General features: G+C 51.2%; 1 protein-coding gene across 1 annotated transcript; it reads left to right on the top strand.

Moving 5' to 3' along the window:
• Positions 1–4,439: 4,439 nt before the first annotated feature.
• LOC147673752 (uncharacterized) lies at positions 4,440–10,447 on the top strand. Its single transcript, XM_086945526.1, has 2 exons — positions 4,440–5,730; positions 9,846–10,447. The coding sequence occupies exons 1-2, from the start codon at positions 4,440–4,442 to the stop codon at positions 10,445–10,447; spliced, it is 1,893 nt and encodes a 630-aa protein (XP_086801652.1).
• Positions 10,448–12,594: the final 2,147 nt, after the last annotated feature.

Raw genomic sequence — 12,594 nt, 5'->3', positions numbered from 1 at the left:
GAGTGAATGGAGTTCATCAGGCAGATGGTGTCTTCGGTGCTGATCGGGTTCCAGGCGCAAAGGGTAGTGGTGGGGGGCTTTAGTTCGGTGGTAAGGGGGGTAGTCTGGTCGCCGAAGCTGTTATGTATGTCAGCGATTTTGCAGTGGAAGAATGAGGCTAGAGAGTCGCTGAGGTCTTGAGAGGGAGTGATGTCGTTGGAGACGGCGCTGGGATTGGTAAACTCTTTGACGATGCTGAAGAGTTCCTGACTGTTGTGGGCTTTGTTGTCGATTCGATCCTTGAACTCTGATTTCTTGGAGGATCGGATCAGCTGGTGGTGTTTGCGGGTGGCGTCCTTGAGGGCGGACATGTTGTCTGTGGTTGGGTTTTTTCGCCAGATTTTCTCGAGGGTGCGGCAGTTCTTTTTGGAGTTCTTGAGGTCGTCATTGAACCAGGAGGCTTTTTTGCTACCTTTGTTGTTGTGATGGTTTTTCAGGGGTGCTAATTTGTCAGCGGAGTGGGTGATCCATTGTGTGAGATTGATGGATGCTTGATTTGGGTCCGATGATTTGGCGGGAGGGTTTTCGTTTAAAGATGTGGTGAGTTGGTTGGTGGTAATTTTGTTCCAGTTTCTGCGGGGGACTTGTTGTGGGTGGTGGTGGGTCATGGTCTTTCTAAAGTTGAAGTGGACGCAGCTGTGGTCTGTCCAGTGGATTCCTGTGGCGTGATTGAAGGAAACGTGCTTGCTGGAGGAGAAGATTGGGTCGGGCATGTGTCCGGCGTCGTGGGTGGGGGTGTTTACCAGTTGTTTGAGTCCGAGATTAGCGAGGTTGTCCAGAAGGGTGGTGGTGTTGCTGTCGTTGTTCTTCTCCAGGTGGAAGTTGAGGTTCCCTAGAAGAATGTAGTCCTCGGAGGGGAGGGCGTGTGGACTGATAAAGTCGGTGATGTCTTCGCTGAATTGTGTGCGGGGTCCTGGTGGTCTGTATATGAGAGTGCCTCTAAGTGTGGTCTTGGGGTCGGTGTGTATGTGGAAGTGAAGGTGTTCGGCGACTGTGAGGGTGTCGTCGGAGCTGGTTGTGATGCGGATGGTGTTCTTGTGGACGATGGCGATGCCTCCTCCTGTTTGGTTGATGCGGTCCTTTCGGATGATCTCGTACACGTTCGGGATGGCTACGGCGATGTCGGGCACTTATGAGGCGTTCATCCAGGTTTCTGTAAGAAAGGCGACGTCCGGTGATGTGGTGTCGAGTAGGTTCCATAGTTCAATGGCGTGTTTGTGGACCGAGCGCGTGTTGAGCAGGATGCACTTCAGGTGGTTGTTGTTTGGGCTCTGTTTGGTGGTAGTGGTTGCAGTGTGGGTCCTGATGCAGCAGAACTTGCAGGATTGGCAGGTGAAGGGTCCATGGGTGCGTCCTGGGGCGGCTTGGTGGCAGTCGGGGAGTCGGCCGGTGTTAAGTGCAGAGAGGGTTGCGGCGTCGTAGGTTAGGTGGGTGGAGTGGATTTTGCGGGGGCCAGGGGTCTTGCGCTGGGCACTGTCCAGGCGCGGACGGGCGTAGACGGGCTTACCTTTGGCGCGCCTTCGGCGTGCATGGTGCGCGTCCGCTGCGCGTGAACGCTGCACGTAAGTGGCTCTGTCATAAGTAGAGAGTGGAGGGGGTGAAGCGAGGGAGGAGCAGCTGGGAGGCGGGAGCGGGGTGAAGAGTGGGGAGGGTATCTATAGAAGGTGCTGTAGGGAGCGGGGGTGGGGCCGCGGGGGAGCAGCGGCTGGGAGTGGGGAGGAGAGAGGGCTGGAAACAACAAAATGGCAGCAAACAACAACAACAAGGTGATGCAGAGCGACATCGGGCCACAGACACTGAATCAGGCAGCAAAATAGGATTAGCAGCACAAATGTAGAGCAGAGGCTGGCAACCAAATTAATAATAGCAGCAAATGCACAGGCAGCAAATACGATGGCAGCAAATACGATACCAGCACAAATGTAAAGCACAGGCTGGCACCCCAAATTAATAATGGCAGCAAATGCGCCCAGCAGCCAATACGCTGTGCACACAGATTAATAATAGCAGCAAATGCACAGGCAGCAAATACGATACCGCAGGCGAGTATGGCACAGAGCACAAATGGCACAGAGATTGTGGAAGTGATGGCCAGGAGTGGGTGGAGCGACCGTGTCTGACGAAGTCAGGACGATCACAGCTCTATGTCGCTCCGGTCTACCCTAATGTTTCCGTGGGAGGGAGGAGCAGCTGGGAGGCGGGAGCGGGGTGAAGAGTGGGGAGGGGATCTATAGAAGGTGCTGTAGGGAGCGGGGTGGGGCCGCGGGGGAACAGCGCCTGGGAGTGGGGAGGAGAGAGGGCTGGAAACAATTAAATGGCAGCAAACAACAACAACAAGGTGATGCAGGGCGAGATCGGGCCACAGACACTGAATCAGGCAGCAAAATACGATTAGCAGCACAAATGTAGAGCAGAGGCTGGCACCCAAATTAATAATAGCAGCAAATGCACAGGCAGCAAATACGATGGCAGCAAATACGATACCAGCACAAATGTAAAGCACAGTCTGGCACCCCAAATTAATAATGGCAGCAAATGCGCCCAGCAGCCAATACGCTATGCACACAGATTAATAATAGCAGCAAATGCACATGCAGCAAATACGATACCGCAGGCGAGTATGGCACAGAGCACAATATGGCACAGAGCACAAAATGGCACAGAGATTGTGGAAGCGATGGCCAGGAGCGGGTGGAGCGACCGTGTCTTCCCCCTCCCTCTTCGATGCTTGACCCATATCCCCACCCCCTCAGTCATCCTTGCTTGACCCCTCCTTACTTGCCCCTCTGTCATTGCACGCTCTTTCTATCTCCTCCCCTCTGAATCCCGTGTTCGTCCTTTCTTTATTTCTTTGCCTCTTTGAATCTAAGTCCAGTAGAGCTATCTTTAGCTTTCCGGTCGCCTCCTCTTTTGCACTGTGTTCAGGAGGCGAGAGTGGCCGATTTCACAAAAGCCTTGTTCTGCCTCTATGTACAAGAAGTCATAGTCTTGTTGAACAACACACAAATAAAAATGTGTGAGGAAAACAAATCCCACAATCTAAATTAAGGCTTTGGATGCAGCAAAAAATTTAATGATTAAAGAGTGAATATTTATTGCTTGTTTTTCAAAATTTTGACCATTCAAAGAGGTTAAGCTTTAAAATGACAGGGAAAGTACATTCAAAATTGTATTATCAAGAGGTTGCGATCATAAGAATTCACACGCAACTCCTCAAATGCAAGATTGCACAAATACAAGGGGGGCTTGGTGGAGGGAGCCGACCGCCGGGACGTCTCCTCCCCCGGGCGGTTTGGGAGGGCTACAAGGGGTTCTTTCCAGAAGTTGCCAGAATGTTCTAGTTTTTGGGCTGGTCTAGTAGGACCCGCCAGCCCAAGTATAAATTTCCCATTTCCCGCCTACCCGCCACCATTTTAGGTTTGGTGACCTGGTGGCTAGGAGGGCTTTTAGCTTTTTTGTGAGAGAGTGTCTTGTGTGGCTGTGAGACTCTTTTTCAGTCTTTAGTGGTTGTGCTTATTGCTTAGAGCTTATATACGATGAAAGATGCACGAGTTATTGAGGCGATGCGTCTGTTGGCGGATGCCAGCCGTTTGGATTTGCTCGCAGGAGGTGGACAGGCTAGGCCCCAACGCCAGGCTTCAGCTGGTGTGGTGGCCGCGGTGATGGCATGTTCGTCGCCGAAGAAGAGACGCCCGAGTCAGGTAAGCGAGAGGGGCCGTTCCCGGTCTAGGAAGCCGGCCTCTCAAAGGATGGTTCGGGGGGAGCCCGGTACGGCGGAGGCGCCGGACAATCAAAGGGCTTTGAGTGTGGGGGGTGGTGAGTCCTCCCTAGCTCCGGCTCCTCAGTTGGGAGTTGGTACTGGGGCGGGGGGACCTCCGGTTATGGTGAGTCAGGTACCGGTGTCAGGGAAGAGGGGTAGGGGTGGTCGGGGCGGAAGCAAGAAACGCTCTGCTTCGGACCCGCTGGTTGAGCGGCGGGGGCAGTCTTCGGACGGGGCCCCTGTGCGCGGTGGGCGTAGGGGATCTGTTCAGTTTGTGTTGCAAGGTACGGAGCGGGAACAGGTTGATCATGGTGCTCATGACGCCATGTTTGTCGTTGACGAATCTCAGTTTGTACCTGTGGCCGCTCAGAGGATTTTGTTAACCCCTTCGAGACAGTTTTCTTACGATGTTCAATCGGGGGAGGGTCGTGATGTTAATGTGGTCAGGCCCCGGGTTGGTTTGTCTTCTGGCTTCCTTCCGATGGGTGGGCAGGAGGTTTTTGGCCGGGATGCTGATGCGGGTGTGGGTGACGTTGGGGGTAATGTGGGGAGCCCGTTACTGTTTTCGACGCCGGGCTCGTCGGCGGGTGAAGTTGTATCTGTGGGAGGTGGCTCTAGAGGCGAGGGTGAATGGGCCCAAATGGGCGAAGGAGGTTCTTTTTGTGGCGTGAATACAGGTTTTGAAGCTCCGCGCTCTGAGAGTTTTGGAGGTGGTGTTTCTCTGGACCATGATGATGGACTTCGGGCTGAAGGTGGGGATGTTTCTATGGTGAGGGGCGGGACTTTTCAGGCTGGTTTGCAGGTTCGTCAGCCAGTTTTTGGTTTGGGTTCTGCGGCCCTTGGCGCTTCAGTTATGGGTTCAGAAAGTTTCCATGCTCCCGGGGTATTGAGTGGGGGGGGGGGTGTAGGCTTCCAGGGCACGTTGTTGGGTCCGGATAGGGGCTTCGGCCAGGTGAGCGGCGGGCCAGCACAAGGGCCCAGGAGTACAGCTCCTCGCTTGTCTGGGGCTTCTGGGGGTCCTTATTTTATGTGTGGTTCCCCTGGGTGGGAACATTTTGGCGGAGCGGGGCTTGCACAGCGTAGTTTTCAGAAGGAGGTTTCAGGCCATGAGTCACTATCGAGGTCCTATCGGCAATCTTCTTCTACGGCATTGGCGCTTGATAATTTGGATCACAGTGGAGACGAGGAGGTTGTAGGGGGCTCTCCGGTGCGGGAGGTGCCGTTAAGGTCAGATGTACGAGGTCGTTCTTTGGAACGGGGTCGGAGAATGGATGTTGGTTCAAATTGGAGGGGGAATGCGTCTGGTTGGATTGTGGATGGTAGGAATCCTAGCACACCAGTCCAAACTTTTTCTTTGCAGGAAGAGGTTAGGCGCGGAGTTCCAGACTTGGCAGGGCGCGGTCCAGTCCCATTTCGCCAAGGGGAAGTGAGGAGAGTGCCTAGCGCGGCCCTCTCTGTTCCACCGAGGGATCCCGCCGCGGCCAGCACACGAGGGTCTGGCGTGACCCCGCTGGCCCCAACGAGTAGCAGGTACAGGTGTCAGGCCTTGCCGGCGGCTATGAAGCTGCAGAGTCAACGCGCAGGGAGGTACAGGCGCGTACAGTCTGCTCCCCCTCCTGGAGTTTCAAAATCATTTAAACGCACGGTTGTTGATACCGGGTTGGGTAAGACCCGTGGTGATTTGTTGCATACCAGTGTCGATTCAGTGGTGTTGGACTACGATGAGGAGAGTCCTGAAGAAGGTGAATTGCGGGATCCTGAAGGGGGGGTGCCCTCTCATGCTTCTCGTAGTGTTTTACAGGCTCCAGTGGTCCAGAGTCAAGTGCAAGGGAGAAGAGAGCACGGCCCATCGAGTAGGGCGCCTCACAGACCGGATGCATTGACCTCGGCGCCACGGGCGGAGCCATCGAGAGTGGTCTCTCTGTTGCCAGGTGAGCAATCAGCCACACAGGCCAAACCTATTATGGTGTCTGTGGGTACAGGTGGTGAAACCGATGTGGTTATTGGTGATGGCCGTCTGCTCAAAGGACGTTACGTAAGAGACACTGCAGTTGGCACCAATGATGTGGTAGACGTAACGAATAAAGTGGAAAGTGGTGTTATGGCTGGTGCTTCCAGCAATGTTAAAGAGCCAGTGGCCAGTAAGGAGTTAAAAATCAAAAAGATGCCTTACATGGGGGTTACGAATCCTTTAGGTGCTCATTTGATGTTAAGTACCAAGGAACGTATTTGGAATGGTGTGTATGTGGAACTCCTTAAGCTACTGCACCGGGAAGTCCGGTCTAAGGAAGGGTCTAAGGAGGAGGAGTTTGAGCTGGCTAAACGCCCTAGAGTGCCTTTGAATATTGAAAACTGGACAGCTGCGTTCTTGATTTATGCTAGTGTGTATTGCGAAAAGTTCCCTGAGCGCAGCGTGTCTCTTTTTAAATACATGGACGTCATTCGCAAGGCGCAGATCACCGGGGATGGTTTTGCCTGGTCTCAATATGATGAGGAATTTAGGGCCAGGATGGCTTGGGATCCCGAGGCTAAGTGGGGGGAGCTTGACTTGGATTTATGGCAACATACCATGGGGTCAGGGAGGAAAACCATTTTAACGGCCAGTGGTTTCCCGTTAGTTTACCGGCCCTTTCAGGGGAAGCCCACCCGGGGAGGGGTGGGGGTCACTGCAACCATGCAATCAGGGACTGGAATCTGTTGGGAATTTAACAGGGGCTCCTGCACAAGAGAGTATTGTAAATTTAAACATGAATGCTCTGGTTGTGGAAGGAAGCACCCGTTGTCCAAATGCTGGGACAACCAGCCAGCGGGGAGCCAACAGGGTAAGCCAACAGGTTCAGGAAATTCAAGCACGCCCTCACAGTTTTCAGGGGGGAGGGGATCCAGAGGTGCTAAGGGTGCTGGGTCCAAGGGCTCATACACCAGTTAAGTTAGAGAGGCTGCGCATTGCTTTACACGGTTACGAAGATGAGGCAACAAAATTAAAGCTGTTGGAGGGTTTTCAGTTTGGTTTCAGGCTAGGTTACCTAGGCTCTCGGGAAAGGAGGTGGTCTGCCAATTTAAAATCAGCTTCGGAACATGCCACAGTGGTACAAGACAAACTTAATAAAGAAGTACGTGAAGGAAGGATGGCTGGCCCGTTTCATGATTGGCCGATCCTTAATTTGATTGTTTCACCGGTTGGAGTGGTCCCGAAGAAAGAGCCGGGACAGTTTAGACTTATTCAGCACTTGTCGTGGCCTGAAGGGTCGTCTGTTAATGATTTCATTGACCCAGAGGCAGTGTCGGTCTCTTACTCTTCGGTTGACGTGGCCATGTCACTTGTTGTGACCGCGGGCGCAGCCGCTGAGATGGCCAAGTGTGATATCAAGTCTGCTTTCCGGCTGTTGCCTGTCCACCCGGACGATTGGTGCCTTTTAGGTATACAATTTGCAGGTAAATGGTACGTGGACAAGGCTCTGCCGATGGGCTGCTCCATATCATGTGCTCTCTTTGAGTGTTTTAGTACTTTTCTGCAGTGGTATTTTTCCCATCAGTCCGGTCATTCACTGGTAACGCACTACCTCGATGACTTTTTCTTTGTCGGATCCCCGGGCTCCGCGGAGTGCCAGACGGCTCTGGACACATTCCAAGGGCTCATGGAGGATCTGGGAGTTCCTTTGGCTCCCGAGAAAACAATGGGCCCTGCCACTGTCCTCTCCTTTTTGGGTATTGAGATAGATTCTGTGCTTCAACATCCTACGCATGCTACGGAAGATCTTCCGGTGGATCCCCACCGAGACCAGGAAGACCGTCACCCAGGCCCTCGTCACCAGCCGACTGGACTACGGCAACGCCCTCTATGCCGGTACCACCGCCAAGCTCCAGAAGAGACTCCAGCGGATCCAGAACGCCTCAGCCAGACTCATCCTCGACATCCCACGAACCAGCCACATCACCGGACATCTGAGAGACCTTCACTGGCTCCCCGTCAACAAAAGAATCACCTTCCGCCTCCTCACCCACGCACACAAAGCCCTACACGACCAAGGCCCGAGCTACCTCAACAGCCGGATCAACTTCTACGCTCCCAAACGCCACCTCCGATCAGCCAACCACGCCCTCGCCGCCGTCCCCCGCATCCGAAGAGCGACTACAGGAGGAAGGTCCTTCTCCTACCTGGCCGCCAAGACCTGGAACTCCCTCCCGACCGACCTGCCCCTGACCCAAGACCACCTCTCCTTCAGGAAGAAGCTGAAGACCTGGCTGTTCGAGCAGTAGCGGCAACCCCCCCCCCCCCCCCCACCCCCAGCGCCTTGAGACCCTACGGGTATGTAGCGCGCTCTATAAGTGTCACTGATTGATTGATTGATTGATGTCTGCTCGCCTGCCCTAGGACAAAAGGGTCAACATGGTGGAACTGCTGGAGGTAATGTTGGCAAAAAGAAAAGTGTTGGTGAAAGAGATTCAAGTGCTTTTGGGCCATTTGAATTTTGCCTGCAGAGTGGTGAGAGCGGGCAGGACTTTTTGTAGAAGACTGGGCAGGGCTTTGGCAGGTCATCACTTGCCCCACCATCGTGTTCGTCTGTCTGCTGGTGTGAAGGAGGATTTGAGAATGTGGAAGTTTTTCCTGAATTCATTCAATGGTGTCCCCTTGGTCCGAGATGTTGACTTTCAGTGGGATGTACAAATGTTTTCGGATGCTGCCGGCAGTGATGGTTTTGGGCTCTTTTGGAATGGCAAGTGGTGTGCGGAACGTTGGCCTGATGAATGGTTGAATGGTGGTCGCAGCATCACTTTTTTGGAACTGTTCCCTTTATTGGTCGCCTTGACCCTGTGGGGGGAGGAATTGGCACACAAGAAAGGGCTGTTTCGTGTGGATAACATGGCTGTTGTAGAGATAGTGAACCGACAGTCTGCCAGGGACGAACAGGTGCTAAAACTTATGAGAGTTTTCGTTCTGGGTTGTCTGAAACACGACATTCATTTTCGTGCCTTACACATCCCTGGCGTGGACAATGACATTGCGGATGCTCTGTCTCGTTCACAGTGGGGGAGATTCCGTGGACTGGCGAGGGACGCAGACAGATTCCCGACTCCGATGCCGATTCATCTGTGGCACGTCGGCGAGGTCGGGTCGTACAATTGGTGGTAGGTTCTTTGTCTGTGTCTACGCGTTCTGCATATTCCCTGGCCTGGAGGGAATTCCTGGAATCTGGTGCTGTCAGAAGGGAGGATCTGTCGCGTCGGTCGGACGATGTGGTCAATTTTATACTGGACCTCATGGATAAGAGTTTAACCAAAGTAACCATTTCTGGGAAACTGGCGGGGATTGCTTTCATGGGGAAGTTATTGTGGGGTTATACTCCGTCAGCGGGAGAACTTGGCAGGAGGATGCTTGAGGGTTGGGCCAGGGAACAAGGGCACGTTGGTAGATCCAGGGCCCCCCTATCTTGGCAAGTTCTGGCCAGACTAATCACTGTTCTGCCTTTGGTTTGTTCGGATGATTTTGAGGCATGTGTGTTCTCAATGCTGATGGTGTTCATGTTTTTTGGAGCCTTCAGGGTCTCGGAGTTGTTGGGGTCGAAATATAAGTGTGGTTTATATTGGAAGGACGTTTTTTGTTATGATGAGGGAGTCCATGTCTGGTTGGCCAGCTCCAAAACTGATCAGACGGGAAAGGGGAAAGTTGTGTGGTTACAGGCGCGTGCTCCAAAGCTTACTTGCTCTTTACTGCTAGCGCGGCGCTGGCGTTCATTATGTGGGGGTGGTGATGAGGTTCTTGTTTTTCAACATATCAATGGCACTCCTGTAACAACCTATCAGTTACGAATGGTTTTGCGCAAAGCTTTGCAGCACCTTGGTCTCGATGGCAATCTCTATGGGACTCACTCTTTCCGAATAGGTGCAGCCACTGAGGCCTTTAACAGAGGTTGGACTGAAAGGGATATTATGCGATTGGGGCGTTGGTCTTCCAATTGTTTCCAGCGATATGTGAGGAGCTCGGCAGAGGAGGCGCATGCGTCGTCCTCCTTCACATGATTTCTAATTCTCTTTTCTTTCTCAGGATCCGTTGCTGGGCCTCGCTCCTCGGTGGTAACGGTCTGGATAGTGGGGCATTCCTTCGTGAAGTGGGCCAGAGTCCAGGCAGCACGAAGTTACTTTGGAGAACTACTTGGTTTTAATGATCGAATGTCTAACGTTATTTGGAAGGGTAAAGGTGGGATGCTCTGGAGAGAGTTAATCCCTTGTCTGAACAATAACATGGTGGGCGGTTTATGCCCGGATATTTTAGTTATTCATTTGGGAGAAAACGATCTCTGTGCTACAAAAGGTGTGGTTTTGCTGCGAGCTATGAAACGGGATTTAGGCCTCATTAAGGATCTTTGGGCTGGGTGTCATGTTTTTTGGACGGAGTTGATACCGCGCAGGATATGGAGAGGAGCTGTGAACCCCAGGGCTGTCGACCGGGCTAGGAAGAAAGTGAATTCAGAGGTGTCTCGTTGCTGTAGGAGCCTTGGTTTCAGCAGGATTTCACACAGGGACATTAAGTTTGAGTCCGTTGAATTTTTTAGGGATGATGGGGTTCATTTGTCCCGTGTGGGCATGGATCTTTACTTGTTGGAGCTCCGCGAGGTGTTAGCGCGTGCATTGGCTATGCAGCGTTGATTTTTCTCGTTCCTTTTTCGCTTCGCATGTTGGGGGGCAGAAAGGGAGGTGTGTAGTGTCTCCCCCACCTACCTTTCTGGGTGGCGGTGTTTTTGTGTATCAGTACGGTTTTAGGCAGATTGTTTGTTGAATATTCGATCGAGTATTTCTTTGACAGGTGCTGGGGTATGTTGGTCAGGGTTTGACCGTTCAGTTTTGTGAGGGGGGTATCTGCAGGAGTGCAGGGTCAGGCAGGGTTTATGGTTATGGAGGACCTGACCGTTGTTATTTCATTTGGGGTTTGACGAATAAAGTTTTAATGATGACGTATGTTTGATCAATGACGAAATGTTTTATTGATGATGTAACGTTTTATTGATGACGTAATGTTATAATGCTGTTATAATGTTTATTGATGTATTGTTGGGAGGGGGAGGGCCCAAGTATTTTAGGGGTGGGGTTGGGGGGCTGAGTTTGCAGTTATTTATTTATTTAGTGAGGTTTAGTTTTGTAAGGCGTTGCCAAGGTTTGTATTTGTAATGTGCACCTGTTTCCTAATAAAGCGGCCTTTTACACACACAAACAATTTTGGTCTACTTTTCTCCCACCCCTCGCCCTCCCTCCCAAGGGGGGCTTGGGGGAGGGAGACGACCGCCGGGAGGTCTCCTCCCCCGGGCGGTTTGGGAGGGCTGCGAGGGGTTCTTTCCAGAAGTTGCCAGAATGTTCTAGTTTTTGGGCTGGTCTAGTAGGACCCGCCAGCCCAAGTATACATTTCCCATTCCCGCCTACCCGCCACCATTTTAGGTTTGGTGACCTGGTGGCTAGGAGGGCTTTTAGCTTTTTTGTCCCACCCTCCCTCCCGTTTTTTCTTAGCATTTTTCTTCCCCTCGCTCCCCCGTTTTTCCCCATTTTTTGGGTTTTGTTACATTTTTCTTTTTAAAAGGCTGTTTTGTGGGTTATCGGTGTGCAGGGGTTTTTTCTTGTATTTGTATTCGTCGCTAGGAACAGGTGCTGTGCGGTGTTTTTGTGTATCAGTACGGTTTTAGGCAGATTGTTTGTTGAATATTCGATCGAGTATTTCTTTGACAGGTGCTGGGGTATGTTGGTCAGGGTTTGACCGTTCAGTTTTGTGAGGGGGGTATCTGCAGGAGTGCAGGGTCAGGCAGGGTTTATGGTTATGGAGGACCTGACCGTTGTTATTTCATTTGGGGTTTGACGAATAAAGTTTTAATGATGACGTATGTTTGATCAATGACGAAATGTTTTATTGATGACGTAATGTTTTATTGATGACATAATGTTATAATGCTGTTATAATGTTTATTGATGTATTGTTGGGAGGGGGAGGGCCCAAGTATTTTAGGGGTGGGGGTTGGGGGGCTGAGTTTGCAGTTATTTATTTATTTAGTGAGGTTTAGTTTTGTAAGGCGTTGCCAAGGTTTGTATTTGTAATGTGCACCTGTTTCCTAATAAAGCGGCCTTTTACACACACAAACAATTTTGGTCTACTTTTCTCCCACCCCTCGCCCTCCCTCCCAAAGACAATCATGTGGAAGCTTTTAGAGAAAGAAGTTAACAACCAGTTTGGACAGCTACGCTCATTGACCAATGGGCAGCTTCAACACATCACACCATTGGGAAATAAGTTTCACTTAGGTAACAGGAAGACTTTCATTATTTATAAAGTGAGAATTACAAACAGACTGATTCAAATTAGATGAAGCAGCTCCACAGCACCTGAGTAATTCTGAAGGTAAGCCTGTTCAATTCCCATCACAAAACACAGTTTCAGTTTCATGTGTGGTTTTGCTTTGGTGACCCGGATCAATCTGTACATGTCCCTTTTGTTTTTAAAGATTGTCCTGTGGAAATTCAGCAAATAGCACTAAAGTTATTAGTAAATCAAAACATACATGGTCATAACTATATATATATAGTTTGTGAGAATGGATTGTGAACTTGAATCACACAGATGCGAGTCCAAAATGATCATCTTATCGGGCACTGAGAAACCCTGGGGTCACAATTTAGATGCTGAGTTACATTTCCACATGTGATGAGATGATTCACAACTATGAGATTAATTGGAATTGGAATACAAAGACCTAGCAGTGGCTGTGTGGATATGCGCGCCAGAAGAACTTTTAGAACTGTGTTGTTTATGAATC

The sequence above is a fragment of the Lissotriton vulgaris genome, chromosome 12, assembly GCF_964263255.1.
Source record: "Lissotriton vulgaris chromosome 12, aLisVul1.2, whole genome shotgun sequence".
NCBI lineage: Eukaryota > Metazoa > Chordata > Amphibia > Caudata > Salamandridae > Lissotriton > Lissotriton vulgaris.
This window is presented reverse-complemented; position numbering and strand designations above follow the sequence as displayed.

Excerpts from the sequence above, each read along its gene's own strand:
- LOC147673752 (XM_086945526.1), top strand. The coding sequence starts at position 4,440 with ATGGGCGAAGGAGGTTCTTTTTGTGGCGTGAATACAGGTTTTGAAGCT. Across the intron at positions 5,731-9,845 it reads AGTGGTCTCTCTGTTGCCAG|GATCCGTTGCTGGGCCTCGC; the intron begins GTGAGCAATCAG and ends TTTCTTTCTCAG.